At 42.6% G+C, this 18,983-nt stretch overlaps 1 protein-coding gene across 1 annotated transcript in view; it reads left to right on the forward strand.

Annotated features, from left to right (window-relative positions):
- frem1a (Fras1 related extracellular matrix 1a) overlaps positions 1 to 18,983 on the forward strand; it is a 40,694-nt gene that overhangs the window by 6,512 nt on the left and 15,199 nt on the right. Inside the window, exons 4-18 of the mRNA XM_080791731.1 lie at positions 53 to 363; positions 1,213 to 1,409; positions 1,989 to 2,315; positions 3,031 to 3,139; positions 3,595 to 3,726; positions 4,189 to 4,346; positions 5,601 to 5,787; positions 6,300 to 6,442; positions 6,595 to 6,791; positions 7,660 to 7,750; positions 8,617 to 8,784; positions 8,933 to 9,141; positions 9,584 to 9,677; positions 9,798 to 10,050; positions 18,485 to 18,568. Coding sequence (XP_080647857.1) covers positions 53 to 363; positions 1,213 to 1,409; positions 1,989 to 2,315; positions 3,031 to 3,139; positions 3,595 to 3,726; positions 4,189 to 4,346; positions 5,601 to 5,787; positions 6,300 to 6,442; positions 6,595 to 6,791; positions 7,660 to 7,750; positions 8,617 to 8,784; positions 8,933 to 9,141; positions 9,584 to 9,677; positions 9,798 to 10,050; positions 18,485 to 18,568 — 2,660 coding nt within the window. The remainder of the gene's footprint in view (positions 1 to 52; positions 364 to 1,212; positions 1,410 to 1,988; positions 2,316 to 3,030; positions 3,140 to 3,594; positions 3,727 to 4,188; positions 4,347 to 5,600; positions 5,788 to 6,299; positions 6,443 to 6,594; positions 6,792 to 7,659; positions 7,751 to 8,616; positions 8,785 to 8,932; positions 9,142 to 9,583; positions 9,678 to 9,797; positions 10,051 to 18,484; positions 18,569 to 18,983) is intronic.

Below are 18,983 nucleotides of genomic sequence, written 5' to 3' on the forward strand. Positions count from 1 at the left end.
TAGCTGATCACAGCGACGAGTGATGTAATGTTGTAGTTTTTTAACCTTGCAGGTTCTCAGAGACAGACACCTACATGGAGCTGTTCTCTCTCCACGTGGTCGTGACTGAACCGGAATGCAGCGTCATCAAGCTGGGACCCAAGTCCCTGGAGGTGCCTGAGTTCTACGGCCTCTCAGGCGTCATCGACGGAGACGTGCTGTCCTTCCACTACGACAGGAGGTCCAGCGTGGAGTGCACCGTCCGCGTCGACACCCACCTCACCCACTTACCCGCCCACGGCCAGCTGGTCACCGGAGAACCCAGCCAGGCCGCCGCCCGAGGAGACGAGCCCGAGAGCTTCACCCCTCTGCTCCAACAGCTAGGTGGAGTACCGTAGACTCACTGTTATTCTGCAGCATGCTCTAACCACAAGGCCAGAGCCATGTGTCAGAACATTGTTCTTATATAACCACAGACAACATGTGTCAGAACATTGTTCTTATATAACCACAGACAACCAGGCCAGAGCCATGTGTCAGAACATTGTTCTTGTATAACCACAGACAACAAGGGCAGAGCCATGTGTCAGAACATTGTTCTTGTATAACCACAGACATGTGTCAGAACATTGTTCTTGTATAACCACAGACAACATGTGTCAGAACATTGTTCTTGTATAACCACAGACAACATGTGTCAGAACATTGTTCTTGTATAACCACAGACAACAAGGGCAGAGCCATGTGTCAGAACATTGTTCTTGTATAACCACAGACAACAAGGCCAGAGCCATGTGTCAGAACATTGTTCTTATATAACCACAGACGACAAGGCCAGAGCCATGTGTCAGAACATTGTTCTTGTATAACCACAGACATGTGTCAGAACATTGTTCTTGTATAACCACAGACATGTGTCAGAACATTGTTCTTGTATAACCACAGACAACATGTGTCAGAACATTGTTCTTGTATAACCACAGATAACAAGGGCAGAGCCATGTGTCAGAACATTGTTCTTGTATAACCACAGACAACAAGGGCAGAGCCATGTGTCAGAACATTGTTCTTGTATAACCACAGACAACAAGGGCAGAGCCATGTGTCAGAACATTGTTCTTGTATAACCACAGACAACCAGGCCAGAGCCATGTGTCAGAACATTGTTCTTGTATAACCACAGACAACCAGGCCAGAGCCATGTGTCAGAACATTGTTCTTGTATAACCACAGACAACCAGGCCAGAGCCATGTGTCGGAGCGAGGACTGCCTGAAGGGCCTGAAGCTGGTGAAGGTGACCAGGGTTCCCTGTGAGGACTTCCTGCTGATGGGGGTGAGGTACCAGCACACAAGCCCTCCCTCTCCGGACCTGGACTACATCTCCATCACTCTTGACCTCAAGGACATCCGGAGCGGCAGCGTCTATCAGGTACCGTGGCTCTGTCAGTATCACTTTGTTACTTACAATTTACAATTTAGGTACAGACAGCGAATTACAGCTAAGCAAGAACAACACTTGGTAATACATCAAATACATAAAAAATTGGCATCAAGAATCATACGTAAGCTCAGAACCTAACATCCGTCTAACAGTGGAATATCTATATAATGAAACTATGTGTATACACTAGAGTGCTATCTACATACTGTAAAATGCTACCTAAATTACATAAGTGCATGTGCATGTGTTTAGTTAAACATACCAACAGTCAGACACACCATGAGTCAGACACCCTCCCCAAACCCTAACCTCCCAGGAAGACACAAGTGATTTTTAACCCGCAGCACAGATTAGTTTTCATCCGACCGCCACGCATGTGCCACGGGTGATTTTTAACCCACAGCACGGGTTTGTCTGACTAATGACTGTATGTTGGTGTTGGTACATATGTCTAACCAACGTATGCGCACCCCAGTCGGAGCGATGTGGATCCCAGTGCTAGGTTATAGGGTCATTTATGTTTTCCGGTGTGTGTGTGTGTGTGTGTGCGTGCGTGCGTGCGTGCAGTCGGAGCGGGCGTGGCTCCCGGTGCGGGTGCTCGGGGGCGCCGTGCCCAACCAGCCTCCCAGGCCGTCCTTCATGTCGGCGTTCATCCTGGAGGTGGACCAGTTCGTGCTGACCCCTCTGTCCACCGCCACGCTGGACGCAGAGGACCCCGAGACCCCCCAGCAGCTGCTGGTGTTCAACGTCACCAGGCCTCCCGCCGAGGGCTTCATCACCCACCTGTCGGACCACACCCGGCCCGTCACCTCCTTCACCTGGCTGGACCTCAACCACATGCTGATCGGCTACCAGCCGCCCAACTCCTCCCACGCCCAGCGCAGGAACTATGAGGTACAGCAGCGTTGCTTTTGTTTTGTAGTGTACAGCATGTGCATGGCCCATGGTGACACAATATGTTAGTTATGCTCCAAAATCTATAAATCTCACACACTGTTAAGGCAGCTGGCTGTTCCTTGAGCACCTGCCCCTCAAAATGTCTGTGCACGCCACTGATGAGGTAAATAGGCTAGTGGAATAAATACGCTATTCCTTTCAAATTAAAAGAGAGCGTGTTTTTCAGTAGTGCATTGAGTTTCACAAAGCTACAATCCAAGACTTATTTTAACTTTAGAACACTAAACACGGGTGATTATTATATTTTTGTAATTTTCATAATGTTGTTCGTGTCTGAAGTGGGTGGGTCTGTCCATGATGCTCAGAGACATCATAGAAGGTAGGTTTGTTTCCCTGCCCACATCCCTGTTATTTTCTACAGGCAGGTGTCCGGATGAATTTCACCCATGTTTAGTGATATAACGTTAAAAAAAATCCCATTATCCCACAACAGGCTTTTTTTTTTTCTCAAGTCCCAGGAATGGGTGGACCAAAGGAGAAGTTCCCAGCTCCATTTATCTTTTTCAGGAATATTTTCAAAATACACCTCCCCCCTCAAATTGCCATGTATTGTTGTACTTCAATATATTTTGATTAGAAATAAGATTTGGGTTTAGTGTTCTTGGGTAAATGAATAATCTCTCTCTCTCTCTCTCTCTCTCTCTATCTCCAGGTAGAGTTTGTGGTCCATGACTTGTTCTTTGAGAGGAGCGCAGAGATCACCGTTCACATGTCTGTGAGGAACTCACACACCAATGCTCCCAGAGTGTCCTGGAACATGGGTAATTAGTTTTAGTTTCACTTCAAACTGAAGTTGATAAGGAAGTATATGGCGGAATTCAACTCTTGTGGGCTGTGTACAGTTGTGAAATCAATCATCTGCCTGAAAATAAAACTGAAACATTGTGTGAAACCAAGTGTGATCTTGAAACGGCACAAAACGTCTGATTTTGGATCATTGTCCAGTCCGTAGGCCTGTCACCATTATTACATAATCACCTAATCGCAATTATTTGAGATAATACATAATTACTTTTTGCATAATCGTCAATCGTTTTCCATGTTAAGAAACGTCCATAGATTTTCAAACATTTCTCAAACTTTCTGCTATTTTGTCATTTTTTTGGGAAAGAAAAAATTATTAAAATAAACTGTATCAGTGATTTCTTTGTATATTTAAGTTGTTTGTCATACAGTCTGGTCCAATCACAAGGTCTGAATGACCATGTATTCTCAGGTCTCAGCCTATTGGAGGGACAGTCTCGACCAATCACGTGGGACCAGCTGCAGATCGTGGACAACGACAACCTGGACGCCGTGAGGATCATCACGGTGGACGGACTGACGCACGGGAGGCTGACCGTCAGAGGTTAGAGGTCAAATAACACGCATAACATATTGTAGACTGACCCTAACCCTGACTGACCCTAACCCTGGGCACCATGAGGGTCATCACGGTGGACAGCCTGAGGTACGGGAGGCTGACCGTCAGAGGTTAGAGGTCAAATAGCACACATAACATATTGTAGACTGACCCTGAGCCTGACTGACCCTAACCCCCTCACCATGAGGGTCATCACGGTGGATGGCCTGAGGTACGGGAGACTGACCGTCAGACGTTAGAGGTCAAATTACATACTGTATACTGACCACCACTAGTCTTAGCCAGTCAGCCAGTTACTTCAACAAAGATGCGAAAGGAAACAGTCTTTGTTCTGTAGCCTACTTTAATATAATTCTGTAATTCATATATTGCTTAGTAAACAGGTAGGCCTACTGTCCAACCAATCAGGAGAACGATATTAAATACACTGAAATGACAATCCCGCAGGGGGGAAGGGCTTCCTGTTCACCATCAGTGACATCAGAGCGGGCGTGGTTCACTATCACCACGACGACAGCGACACCGCCAAGGACTTCATCGTGTTCCGCATCACGGACGGACGCCACCAGACCCGACACAAGTTCCCCATCAACGTCCTCCCCAAGGTCAGGAGCAAACAGTTATGCATTCTTATACACAAGTTCCCCAATAAACGTCCTCCCCAAGGTCAGGAGCAAACCGTTCTGCATTATTATACACAAGTTCCCCATCAACGTCCTCCCCAAGGTCAGGAGCAAACCGTTATGCATTCTTATACACAAGTTCCCCATCAACGTCCTCCCCAAGGTCAGGAGCAAACCGTCCTGCATTATTATACGTCCTCCCCAAGGTTAGGAGCATTTTGCAGTTTTCATTAGTTTTTATTTCATTTTGAGGTGTCTGTTCCCTTCCAGGACGACAGTCCTCCTTTATACCACTAAACCTGGTGTCTGTTCCCTTCCAGGACGACAGTCCTCCTTTATACCACTATAAACCTGGTGTCTGTTCCCTTCCAGGACGACAGTCCTCCTTTATACCACTAAACCTGGTGTCTGTTCCCTTCCAGGACGACAGTCCTCCTTTATACCACTAAACCTGGTGTCTGTTCCCTTCCAGGACGACAGTCCACCTTTATACCACTATAAACCTGGTGTCTGTTCCCTTCCAGGACCACAGTCCTCCTTTATACCACTATAAACCTGGTGTCTGTTCCCTTCCAGGACGACAGTCCTCCTTTATACCACTAAACCTGGTGTCTGTTCCCTTCCAGGACGACAGTCCTCCTTTATACCACTAAACCTGGTGTCTGTTCCCTTCCAGGACGACAGTCCTCCTTTATACCACTATAAACCTGGTGTCTGTTCCCTTCCAGGACGACAGTCCTCCTTTATACCACTATAAACCTGGTGTCTGTTCCCTTCCAGGACGACAGTCCTCCTTTATACCACTAAACCTGGTGTCTGTTCCCTTCCAGGACGACAGTCCTCCTTTATACCACTAAACCTGGTGTCTGTTCCCTTCCAGGACGACAGTCCTCCTTTATACCACTAAACCTGGTGTCTGTTCCCTTCCAGGACGACAGTCCTCCTTTATACCACTATAAACCTGGTGTCTGTTCCCTTCCAGGACGACAGTCCTCCTTTATACCACTAAACCTGGTGTCTGTTCCCTTCCAGGACGACAGTCCTCCTTTATACCACTAAACCTGGTGTCTGTTCCCTTCCAGGACGACAGTCCTCCTTTATACCACTATAAACCTGGTGTCTGTTCCCTTCCAGGACGACAGTCCTCCTTTATACCACTAAACCTGGTGTCTGTTCCCTTCCAGGACGACAGTCCTCCTTTATACCACTATAAACCTGGTGTCTGTTCCCTTCCAGGACGACAGTCCTCCGTTCCTCATCACCAACATGCTGCTGGAGCTCCCGGAGGGGAGCACGGCTCTGCTGCGAGGCTCCGTGCTGCAGGCGTCCGACGCCGACTCCAGCGATGACTACATCCTCTACAACGTCACGCGGTCCCCGCAGGCCGGGGAGATCATGAAGATACCGGGACCGGGACTCACAGGTTAGGACACACGTAAGAACGGAGAACATAATCTATAGGCCAGACTACAAGATAATGTAATCTATAGGTCAGACTGCAAGAGAATGTAATCTTGGCCAGGACCTAAGACCTAATGTTGGCAAAGATGTACATTATGCAGTTAAATGTTAAAAAAGTATTAATAATATATATTAATAATAATCACACCTGTGTGAAGTGAGGGGCGCTGCCACGCTCTTAGCATCATACATCATCGCATTCCGCACACTTTTTTATCCTCAATACATACTTTGCTCAGCCAATCAAATCATTGCTATGGGGCACTCAGCCAATCAAATCATTGCTATATGGGGTACACACAAACATACAAAGCTGGGCATAGGCCCTCAAAAAAACAGTGACAGTATTTTTCAACAAAATACTTTTGGCACTGAGAGGTCCAGCAGTTTATAAACGGCGTATAAAAATGTATCATAGTGAAGCCAAAAAGTATGTTTCCTCATGTTTGCCCATTCTTTTATTCTTCCATTCAGGCTATCCTGTCAGCCACTTCCTCCAGAAGGACCTGTCCCTCTCCATGGTCTACTACCGTCACCTGGGCTCCGAGGTGTTCCACGACTCCTTCGAGGTGGTTCTGTCGGACTTCCACGACCCTCCCAACCTCTCTGAGCCTCAGGTGGGTTAACAATACCTCCTAAATAGACCTGAGACATGAACCGGATAGTGCCTTCCGCACTTCCGACGCACGTCCGCCCTCCCGACGTGATACAGGTCGCTCCAATGAACTGCAGCAGTGAAAGCGTTTCTATGGTTCTCTCCTTCGTACAGGTGATAGTGGTGCACATCGAACCCGTTCCGGACCAGCCTCCCAGAGAGGTTGCGGGCGCGACCCGCTGCCTGCTGGTCAAAGAGACGGATGTGATCCATCTGACCCGCCAGCACCTCCACTTCGTGGACCAAGAGTCTCCGGACAGCGAGCTGACCTACACCGTCACCACTCCACCCTTCTACACCGGCCCGCACGGGTTAGCATGTCTGAATGCACCCCCATGTTTCACTGTTTCACAAACCGGGAAAGCATCTGTGTCATTTTAGATTTGAGCTATTGTATACAGTAGAGTAGGCTATATAGCAACATAAAGTTTTCAGAAAACTCGTAGGATTTGGAAGGTATTAAACCTTTTCTTTTCATAATTATTCGAACTTTTTTTTTTTTTTCCAGCTGCAAATTAACGCCCTACGTGATCATACGACAGCGTCACGTGAAATCATCAAAAGTAGCAGATCTACAAGCTTGAAACGCAGCGTGAAGCCACGCGTTTCAAGCTTGTACTTTTGCTGTTTTTGAATTTGAATCCTGAAAGAGTTTTGAACATAATATGAGCTTTCCACCCGACATATGATTTGTAGAATCGGCCTCAGGTCTTAATGGATTAACCAATGTAGTCCTACGATTATTTTCTTTGCTATTTTTTATTTATTTTTTCATCCATTTGACCATTTACCTTTTTTCTTGGCTTGGGGAGAGCGTATGTTTTTCCCTCAGTCCGTGTGTCCGTGTGTGCGTGACGTGTGTCCGTCCGTCCGTTACCTGCAGCTAATCTCCGGCACCGTTATTGTTTTCTTTCAAGCCGATATGCCTAACATAGGAATATCACATATAGTCTTATGAAAACAGACTTGAGTTCCGCTTTTTTCCATGGTACCTAATCTAAGGCAGAAAAACATTCAAGCTGTATTACTGTATAACATTTGTTTAAGTAATACAGTCGATATCACCATGGCAATATTCAACAATGTTATTGTCATACTGTACGGTTTCCTAATATTGCAGTGCAGCCCTATACTATACTGCGAATAACACAATGAACCACTGTTTCTGTGTTTGAGCAGTGGTGTGGACGCTGGGAGGCTGTTCCTGGTCGACAGTATCCCCAAGTTCACCAAGGACCCCAGTGCACCCGTGTTGAGACTCTTCACCCAGGTAATCAGTGGTGGAAAGTAACTAAGTACATTTACTTAAGTACTGTATTAAGTAACATTTTGAATTATTTGTACTACTCCACTACATCTTGGTTCCAAATATTGTGCTTTCACTCCAGTACATTGATTTGAAAACTCGAGTTACTAGTTACTTTGTCGATTTTTGAGGGGCGCTAGCCCCTCCTATATACAGGTTTAATGTTTGTCTTTAGTTCAATGTTTGTTTTATAAACGCCATTGACGATGAAGGGAAAATTTACGTCACAAACATTAAATGCCATTAAGAGAATTTAATGTTTGTGTTGGCACCGTTAAATCACCTGACTTTAATAGATTAGCGCCCCTCACTTCACTAGTGAGGGTGCTAGCCTTTGCCTTACCGAAATTACGTCATCTGGCAGCCTAAGTCTATGGACTTTAATGTTTGTTTAGGGCAGTACAATGTAAGAAGTCATAAGGCTGATATAAATACTGTCCTTGCTGTGCCCCTCACTTCACACGAGTGTGATTCTTTATTTTTATAGTTTATATAAGGGCACGATCACACCACACTTTTATTCTATCTATGAGGGTGGATTCTGCAAATACATTTCAAAGGGAATGGAGCGGTTTTCTGCCATTTTCTGATTTCAGCAAAATAACAGACCAACAACACTCCATTCACACTGCGACGCGTTGTGAGCTTGTACTTTAGATCAGCTATTTTCAATATGCAACCCAGTCTAAAATCAGCCATTACGATGCCACCAAGGCCTGCCAACATTTTGGTCGACTAAATCAACTGTCAATATTTAGTCGACTGAAATTAGACTCAGATGACTGAAACTAAATACATTTATATTAAAATTTTGTCTGTGGTCCTCACAGCATGCGGTGAACTTCATGAAGATAGCCTACATGCCTCCCAGCCTGGACATCGGTCCCTACCCGCAGCATGTCCAGTTTGTGCTGTCCATCACCAACCAGCTGGGACACACCATCACCGGGGTCTGTTTCAACGTCACTCTGGTTCCCGTGGACAACCAGCCCCCAGAGGTAAAAGAATTATACGCAGTAACATGTTTCAACATAACACAGTGAACAACCAGCCCCCAGAGGTAACAGAATTATACGCAGTAACATGTTTCAACATAACACAAACATTTACTTGTAACTAGTACTTAGTTCCACCGCTGTCTTCTAGGTGAGGACCAGCGCTCTGACGGTGGACGAGGGTTCAGAGTGCCGTCTGGGTCCTGAACACCTGCTGCTGTCTGACATAGACTCCATGGAGCAGAGCCTGGAGGTCCGTCTGAGGAGACCACCTCGTCACGGAGCTCTGTGGCTGGACGGAAGACCCCTGCAGCCGGGCCAGGCTTTCACCGTGGACCAGCTGAAAGGCCTTAAAGTCAGGTTAGATATGATTCACTGTTACACCACCTGAAAAGCTTTGAAGTCAGCTTAGACATAGTCTGGCATAGCCAGACAACTATTCCACAATCTCCGAATGCTACAGTATATAGAGTCTGGAACTACACCTCCCGAAATCCGAGAACGGAAGCTGTCATCCTTTTTCCGTTCACGGAAATATAGTTTTCCAATTTCCATTTATGATAAGCAGCAAGCTATTATGCTTCATGTTTTTTAATAAATAAATGAAATTAAATTAAACACTTTTGGAGCATAATGATGGTCATAATGAGAACATGCATTTTGTGTATGATATTGTTTACCACAATAATTGTAAAATAGAATAATGAATAATGAATGACACCATTATATAAAGTTTGTTTTAGAACTAATATAGTTCCAATTTAGCAGCTTGACATATTGTTTCTGTGTGATGTTCTTGCAGGTATAATCATGACAGCTCAGAGACTGTGGAGGATGTCATTGAATTCACTGCCACAGACGGCATCAACCCTGTCGATTTCCTCATGCAAGTGAAGGTACAGCAATTCATCACTACAGTCTACAGTATATAATTATAATCCAATATATTATGGGTTCATTTGGTTCCATGTGTTTTAAATGACGACGACTCGTTTCGGCGCTGTGCCTCCTTCCAGGTGCGTCCCGTCAACGACCAGGTCCCCGTGGTGGCGTCGGGCCTGAAGCCCCTCCTCCGCTGCGCCGAGGGGGGCTGGGCGCTCATCACGGCCGAGTACGTGTTCGCCACGGACCCAGACAGCGACAACGCCACGCTGGTCTACCTGATCGCCCGGCAGCCGTACCACGGCGTGGTGCTGAGGGGGAGCACTGTGGTCGACCGCTTCGCCCAGGACCACCTGCTCGCCGGGGACGTCAGCTACAGGCACACAGGTAGGGGGCGCTGTTGCTGTTGACTTCTGTGACGAAAAATGTTGGTCGACTGCCTTTTTTCCACTGATGAATACTAAATTAAAACTAAGCTGACTATAAGTGGCGGCAGTGGCTCAGTTGAAGTGTGGCCAGTAGAGCAGCCGGATGGGAACCGTGAGGTTCCCAGTTCGACCTCAGGCTAGTGTTGAAGTGTCCTTGAGCAAGACCCCTAATTGCTCCCGGTGTGCAGGTTGGTGCTTTGCATGGTTTCCTCCGCCATCTGTGTGTGTGTGTGTGTGTGTGTGTGTGTGTGTGTGTGTGTGTGTGTGTGTGTGTGTGTGTGTGTGTGTGTGTGTGTGTGTGTGTGTGTGTGTGTGTGTGTGTGTGTGTGTGTGTGTGTGTGTGTGTGTGTGTGTGTGTGTGTGTGTGTGTGTGTGTGTGTGTGTGTGTGTGTGTGTGTGTGTGTGTGTGTGTGTGTGTGTGTGTGTGTGTGTGTGTGTGTGTGTGTGTGTGTGTGTGTGTGTGTGTGTGTGTGTTAGGGCTAGCTATAGGATGGATGGAAGATTTGGAGCAGAGGTGGGTTAACTTAAAATCTACTGAACTGTATGTCTTACAAGCACACACAATGGGCATTGAATACAAAATGGGTACAATAGTAAGTAAGATTTTGATTTTGGAAAAATAAATAAGAAAATTGAAAGAAAAACATGTTATTAAAAAACTATCCTTACTAGTATATCGGTAATTTATTCAAAACTGTAATAAACCACTTGAAACCTAGCGACCCTATATTTTGGGATGAACTACACAGCCATCTGAATTGCCAAAATACAAGCTTATATGCACAACATGTTGCAGTGCAGCGCATTGTGACTTTGTAGATCTTGGAATATATTTGGAGGGATCTCTCTTAGAACAGTGGTTTTCAACCCTTTTCATATCGAGGCCCATTTTTTATTTGACATTGATCCACGGACCACCGTTTGATCATGAGATTTAGCCTCTCAGACCCAAAAACAAAATAATATTTTGTTATCGTTCGATAAAGATTTTGTCAAATTCACAATTCCAGGCTGTTGGCAAACGTTGATCAAAACAAGAATTCATCTACATTCTGGAATTGTGTAGACATTTTGTAAATTAAGTACGGTAATGCAGATGTAATGTACCCGTACAGGTCCATTTGGTTTCAATTTATGCTCTCAAGAGTTAAAGATCTAATAATATAAGGGTCCATTTCGTTACCAACTCTACATCATTCAGCTGGGGACCACCTGGAACCCCCTCAAGGCCCACTGGTGGTCCCCGGGCCACTGGTTGAAAACCACTGTCTTAGAGGGTATGCACTTGCAGCACTTGACATCATCATCATTCCCCAAAGTAATGCGTGAACACCACCTGAGTGGCAAAAAATACTTTCTGGCCTTGAAATCCCATACATCCTATTCCCAACAGAAAATTCATATATCTGATTGCATTAAACGACGTTAAACTTACTGTGGCACTAACTGTGCCACTCTATTGGCCACTCACTTTATGCATGCGCATATATAAAGTGCTGGAGGACTCCGGTCAACTAAGTATATAGGAGGTTTAAGTAGTTAAATAAATGTATCCGAGTAAACGTAAGTCATTACTCCCCCACCTCTGCTTTGAAGTGAGTGAACACACGCTTTGACTTCCAGAGACATGCAGTTAGTTCGGCTGTGAGGGAACCCTCACATCCTGTGTGGGGGTGAAGACGTGGGGTTTCACCCCTGCTCTTCCACATACTTGTGGGCCTTCAAAGTCTAAAGAAGCCCTCTCAGAAGAGGCGCTTTCCCATCAGAAGCATGTATCTTCCGTGTTATTTGTGATTGCCTGTTCCAATACTTTCAGCTATTTTAGCAACAGGCCAACAACATGCTATGGAAATTGCAGCAGTTGTTCCTTTTATGGTGGGAAAAACCTGCTTCTTTTGTTCACAGGCGATGAACAGAGTAGCAGCAAACACACACTTTGGTCCATTTGGTTACCATTTGTACACTCACTGTCTAAATTAGCCAGCACCACTCAAACCCTTGCATTCCTATTCTGGGGCTAATATTTGCTGAAAATAGCCAATCTACAAAGCTTGTGAGCTTGTAGATCAACTATAGAGCTGTAGAATCTAGAAGATGTAGATTCTGCAAACGGTTAAAATATTCAATCAATCAATGCTGCCGTTGGTAAAAAGGGGTCTTATTTTAATGAATGTATGCGCAGGGTAGATTAACATAATGCAACATCATTTATCAGTTATGTTTGTCTAATCAAAGTTAGGCTAAGCAATTGTAGTGGAGTAAAAAGTACTATATTTTCTTTTGAGGTCGGCAGAAATGGTTTAGGGGCGACCATACCTGATGCCACCAAGAGGTGCATGCATAGTCGAAGAAACCTTATGTACCTTGATGTAGTGGAGTAGAAGTAAAATAATTGAAAATGGCAAATACGTCCAGACAGTAAAGTAAAAGTACCTATATACACTTACATAAATACAGTACTTGAGTAAATGTTCTTAGTTACTTTCCACCAATGGAAATGTTAAACACTGCTGTAGTGCCCCAATGTATGCAACTAAGTCCAGATGTCCACCCACCATCCACTTATTAGGCAATTTTAATATAGGATACAGCCTGGATTCATCTGAATTTGAGGACTTTTCACATTAAACAAAATCCTTGCTAATGGAAAAGCTTCTGTAATCTGTGGGATTATAGGTAGGCTAGTTAGTATATTGTGTTTAAATAAAACTTTCAGTTATAATCTTTTTGTTGAGGGGGGTTCTGGGTTTTTTATTGATGAATTGAGTATGGATCACAATGGAAACAAGACCCTTATAAGATAACGTATTCAACAGTGAACACACTAAAATTGGGATTTCTTTTGTTTTCGCTATAGCAACGTTTTTTCATAAAACTCTTAGGATTCAGAACAGTAATCTAAGGGGAAATACTCCAGTAAAGTAAAAAAATAACATTGTATTTAAGTATAGTGCAGTAGATTTTACTTAAACCCTAACCCTATTCTGAGGGGAACATTAGCCACAAATAGCTGATCTACAAGCTCACAAGGCCTTGCAGTTAGGTGTTTTGAGCTTGTAGATCAGCTATTTTTGGAGCAGAGGATTTGTGTAGAGGTAATCAAAAAAGTAAAATACATTTTACAATATATTTAGTTTTCAATATTTTGACCTACCATTATAATGTTATCCCTTTTAGAATACACCATACAACCATTCATTCAAGAGAGTGAGGAAAACTATAGAGTTTGATATATATAAAACTATAGAGAGTGACAGAAACTATAGGTTACAAAATATATTGTAGGGTACAATAGTAGTGTTTTATTTCTGTTTTATTGTCTTCCATTATTGACCTGTATCCTTCTTTTCACATTTTGTACTTTTGCAGTAGTGGTTAGACAATTTGCAAATTGTAATTTGGTACAGTAAATGAAGGGCATCTTCATGTATGAGCCACAGCCAGCCAGCCAGGGGCCTCATTCAGGTTGGCCAAGGGTCTCCAGATCCCTAGCTCACTCCTCAGCACAGGTACGTGTGCCATGCCAACAGATCAGAAACTTCGCAATCCCAACCTGAAATAAAACAAAAATAAATCAGTCTTAAATATAAAGTAAAATATTTAACCTACTTAAACCGGGAAAGTATGATATATATATATATATATATATAGGTGATGGGAGATTAAACGGCAAACGCATCGGTATCGGCCGATATGTTGTTGTTTTTAGATGAATCGGTTCGATTAATCTATCTATTAGTGGAAAAGTTCATTTTCTTCCATGATATAATTAAAAAAGTGAAACTTAGATTCATTGCGCATAAAGTTAAATGTTTTGAACCTATTCTTTGTCTCAAAATATTAGAATATTTTATGAGACCATTAATAAAACATTTATAATACAGAAATGTCGACCATCTGAAAAGTATGTTACTTTATGCAATATGTGGTCTGGGCTACTTTTAAACAAATTATTTCATCATGTTATGGAAGCCCAAATTTGCTTTGATAGCAGCTTTAAACTCATTTGTATTGTTGAATCTACTGTTTCACACCTTCCTCTTGACAACCTAGATTCTCTGTGTATAGGCCTACACACAGGCCTATATGTTATTCATACAAGCTCACAGTGCATCAGATACACAGGATGATATCCTCAGCACAGCAGAACTATTCAAGTTGAAAGTTTACCTGAGTTCATGAATTCACCTGGTCCTGAATGGACCTTCACGAGTCCCATCACCAGTTCTGTAATGACACATTAAACAAAACATTTACAATAATATAACACTATTATATTTACAAATAGTCACATGTCAAAAAAGACTCGCTACTAAGGCTGTACCCCTAGCCCTTTTTTCAGGTTGAGGTCAAACATCGAAAATTCAAACAATTGGATTGACATTAATTATCTTCTCAGTGAAAACATATATTAAAGTTTATGTTACCTTCAAGTTTCTTAACTCTTGATTTCAGCAGTACGATTTCAGCAGTCGGGTCAGTCGCCCCATCATCGCCTGTATGCAGTGCAGTAGTAAGCTCTACCGGCGGTACATCATCTACATGAACCGCTGTCCTAGACAAACAAAATAGCACCACCAGGTGGAGCAGCAGCAGAGTAACGGCAGCCTTCATCCTTAACTGTCACACTTGCTCCAGGTCGATGAGTAAATGTAGCAGACAGGTCAAGATGGTTCAGCCTTTATAGCTCAGCTCAGCACAAGGTCATGAATGTTTAATGTTGTGCACAACTTCTATCAGTGTTTGTGGGAAAACCCACGTGCGTCCTCCAACTGGCTACAGTAATGTTCTGGAATAACTATACCACGTAATCCATGGCTCCTCAACAGGGGGTCCGGATCCCATAGGGCATAATAGGGGGTCCTATTATTTTTTAATTTAATTTAATGTATTATTAATGTCATCATTGGGTCCTATTGTTTAGTCTTACAATGCCATTGGTCATGATATTTGCATATAAAGGCAGATTTGGAAAATGGAAAATAAGTTTAGGGATAAGGGGCAAGATATACAGTAGCCCTAAATGTGTATGCGTGTTGACCTTGTGTGGCCCCTGGCTGTCACCATGACCATGATGTTTAGACTCGGTTACAGAATCAATCTATTCATAAGGTCAGAGTACAGTTTGATCTTGTGGTCAGTGATAGTCGACTATACACTGTGTGAACTTGAGACAGTGGGTCGCCAATATGCAGTGGTGGAAAGTAACTAAGTACATTTACTGTAATTGGATATAATTATGAGGTATTTGTACTTTACTTGAGCATTTCCAATGCATCTACTCCACTACATCTCAGAGGCAAATATTGTACTTTTACTCCACAATTATTTGAAAACTTTAGTTACTTTGTAGATTTTGATTATTATTACAAAACATAAATTATTAACCACTTCAGCCCTGTATACATTTCGGCCATTTGAAAATATAGCTGATCAATAAGCTCACAATGCGTCGCGATGCGATACATTGTGAGCTTGTATATCTGCTATTTTCAAAAGATTCTTTTATACATTTGAAAACTTGAAACGGAACATTGTGCACAATGAGTACTTTTCCTTTTGGTACTTTAAGTACATTATGATACCAATACTTTTGTACTTTTACTAAAGTTTTATTTGTAACGGAGTATTTCTATATTGCAGTATTGGTACTTTCACTTAAGTAAAACAATTGAGTACTTTTTCAACCACTGCTGATACACCATGCATGTGTGTGTGTGTAGGGCACCGCACATTCCCCAGAGGGAATCAAAATGATACAAGCCAGTCAGGCTTGTGTCATTGTAGGCTAATAATCATAAATGAGTTGATAAATAATCGTTGATGAGTTATTTGAACTATAAGATCATGAAGAAGTAGTAGTGTATCACATGGGTCTTCAACAGGGGGTCCGGGACAGGGGCGGCTGCCACGTTTTTGTGTGAAAGGAACTTTTTCTTTTGCCCCCTATATGTGGGGAACATTTGCTGTGTTCTGGGCTTGTAGATCGGCTATTTTCGACAAAGAGCTTTGGATTATAGAGGCGAGAGAGATCAGATCAAGTACAGAGCCAAAGGTCAAGTTTACAAAGTGTGAGAGGTTAAGTGTTTAAATGTCTGAAAACACCCATTTTAATGGAATACAATGTGTGAACAAATAAACAAACGCTAATTTGATGATAGTGTTGTCAAACAAGTCTATGAATCTATCTATGAAATCTATGAAGATGTTCAATCTGCAACATACTTTTATACTATATGTAGTGGGGTTCCCTGCTTCATCTCTCTCAGCCAATGAGACCTTGGTCTGAAAAACACAGAAGACCTCTGGTGGTGTATAACTCCCAAGAGGCACCATTAGACCTCCAGCTACACTAGGTACTGAATTCTGCAGTAGGTACTGTATAAGACCTTGCTCTAAATATTGAATGAATTATCAGTGTCATGTATTGTAGACATCATGTAGTAGGAGCGTGCATTCCCTCTCTTATGATTATTGTGTGTGTGTTGTTATTATAAGATTATATAGGAGTGACATTTATCTGCTTGACCTGCAGTACACACACGTATTGAATCCCTCATCTGCATACAGTAAGCACTTAACTACTGATACAACTCCATGGCCATCCAACACTTGTCGTGTCGCCGTCTGTGCACAATGATACGAGATGCATGTTGTGTTCCCACTCGTCTCGTCTCCACCCATTCTATTTTTTTAAAGCATGTTTTTCAGGCACTTATCTGAGAGAGATGAAGCAGGGACCTCCACAACATTGAATAAAATTGTGTTGCAAATTAATCTTTTTCATTTCATAGTCATAGATGGCTTCATAAATGTGTTTGACAGCACTGTCATCAGTGTTGTAAACATTTATGATTTGTGTTTATTTTAAACATGGTGTGTGTGTGTGTGTGTGGTGCATTTATATAGTGCCTTTATCCAAGGTGCTTTACAGAGATTGTGCATTACATTCACCCATTCACTCACACATTAACACCGATGCCAGAGGAAACCATGCAAGGCCCCAACCTGCACTTCGCAAGCATTTAGGGGTTCAGAGTCTTGCTCAAGGACACTCTACCCCGAAGCCACTGCCCCGATGCCCATATGTGTGTGAATTGATAGAAGACCAAAGATGCGACTATCCAACACACTTATAGAATATTAAGTCATATTAAATACATTTAAACATGGCTCTTTATAAACATCATTGTGGGTCATAATTACCATTTAGCAAGATGCAATATCAGTAGAAAATGAATTACAATTTTAGTTATACAATACATTGGCATTTCACTCAAAAGAGAACAGTCAGTTTTCTTAAGAGCAGGAAGTTCTCTACTGCTGCATCATTCCTGAGATTTTTAGAATGTTGTCTGTTAAGTAAATGTGTGAAATGTGAATGTAATGCACAATCTAAGTAAAGCGCTATATAAATGTTAAGACAAAAGAAAAACATTATAAAATGATATTTAAATACAAATAAATAAATATATAAATAAATAGTGTGAAAGAAAACAGAAAAGTAAGAGAATAAAGTGTAAAAGAAATTATAGGAAAGAAACTGACCCGTAGCAGAAAACAGAAAAGTCTTGGAATGAAATGAATATGCTGTGTCTGTGCTACCATATTATTATTTAAAAAAAATTAAAGATATTTTATTGGTTTTTTGAAGGGACAGACAGTAGGCTGACAGGAAACGGGAGAGAGATGGGGGAAGACATGCAGTAAAGGCTGTGTCGGGCTCGGGAGTCGAACCCGCTGCACACTGCGACTGGATTACCAGTCGGGTGCCCAGACGGTTACGCCACCGCCTGGGCCCCATATTATTATATTAGACCACTACACTGTATTTTATCTTAACATTCTCATACTATACCACTATATATGATTAGGCCCACCCTAGAGTCGGGTTCTGCTTGACGTTTCTTCCAGTTAGGGGGAGTTTTTCGTTACAACTGTCGCACAATTCACCCTTTGTCAAGTCCCGCCCATGGTTGTGCCCCTCTTCACACTACAGTTGCTGTTTTGTGGTTGTACAAAAATCCTTTTCTCTCCATCCACTACCATTGAAATAACGTGTTTTTCAGTTGCTTCGTATTGTTATTCTGTGCGTTCAATTCTTATTTTAAACTTGGTGTCAGTAAAAATGAACATCACAGGCGCAGCATGGTGATCATGTTTGTTTTTAGTTTTGTCCAAAAATGATGTTCAACATAAACAAGGCGGAACCAGGGCAGAACAAGTCAGAAAGAGCCTGCTGGTTAGTCAGTCAGGGACCAATCAGAAGGGTGAATTGCTTGCTCTGGGTGGGATCTCTGTCGGTCCTTTGCTCTACATGTAAAGTGTCTTAAAGGAACTTATTTGTGATTTGACACTTTAATAAAATTGAATTGAATTGTGTGTGTTTGTAGGTCAGGAGATCGGCCTGACTCCTCGACACGACACCATCACGTTGGTCATCTCTGACGGGGAGACGGAGAACTGCTGTGGTGCAGGTTGTCACAATTATTACATAATCGTCTAATCATCTAATTATATGAGATAATTACAGATTATTTTGTCATAATCGTCATAATCGTTTCCATGTTGAAAGATGTTCGTACATTGTACGTTGTAAGCTTGTAGGTCAGATATTTTATCATTTCTTTTACCTTTTTTAAAGTATAACATTTATAAAGGTGGCAGTAATTTATTGGTATATATATTTCAGTGATTTGTCATATCTACCCTGTGCACTTTCTTTCATTACGAAGCCTAAAAGGCAAACATAAATGTAATTTATATTCATAATGTCCAATGCAAAAAAACTAAATTTAGCACTGCAAATCATTTAATGTGCATTCACTGTATCACGTTATATATGATTTCTCTGAAATGGCATATTGTGGAGACATTGTATCGTCTCAACAA

Source organism: Protomyctophum bolini, assembly GCF_963924005.1.
Source record: "Protomyctophum bolini genome assembly, chromosome: 20".
NCBI classification, from domain to species: domain Eukaryota; kingdom Metazoa; phylum Chordata; class Actinopteri; order Myctophiformes; family Myctophidae; genus Protomyctophum; species Protomyctophum bolini.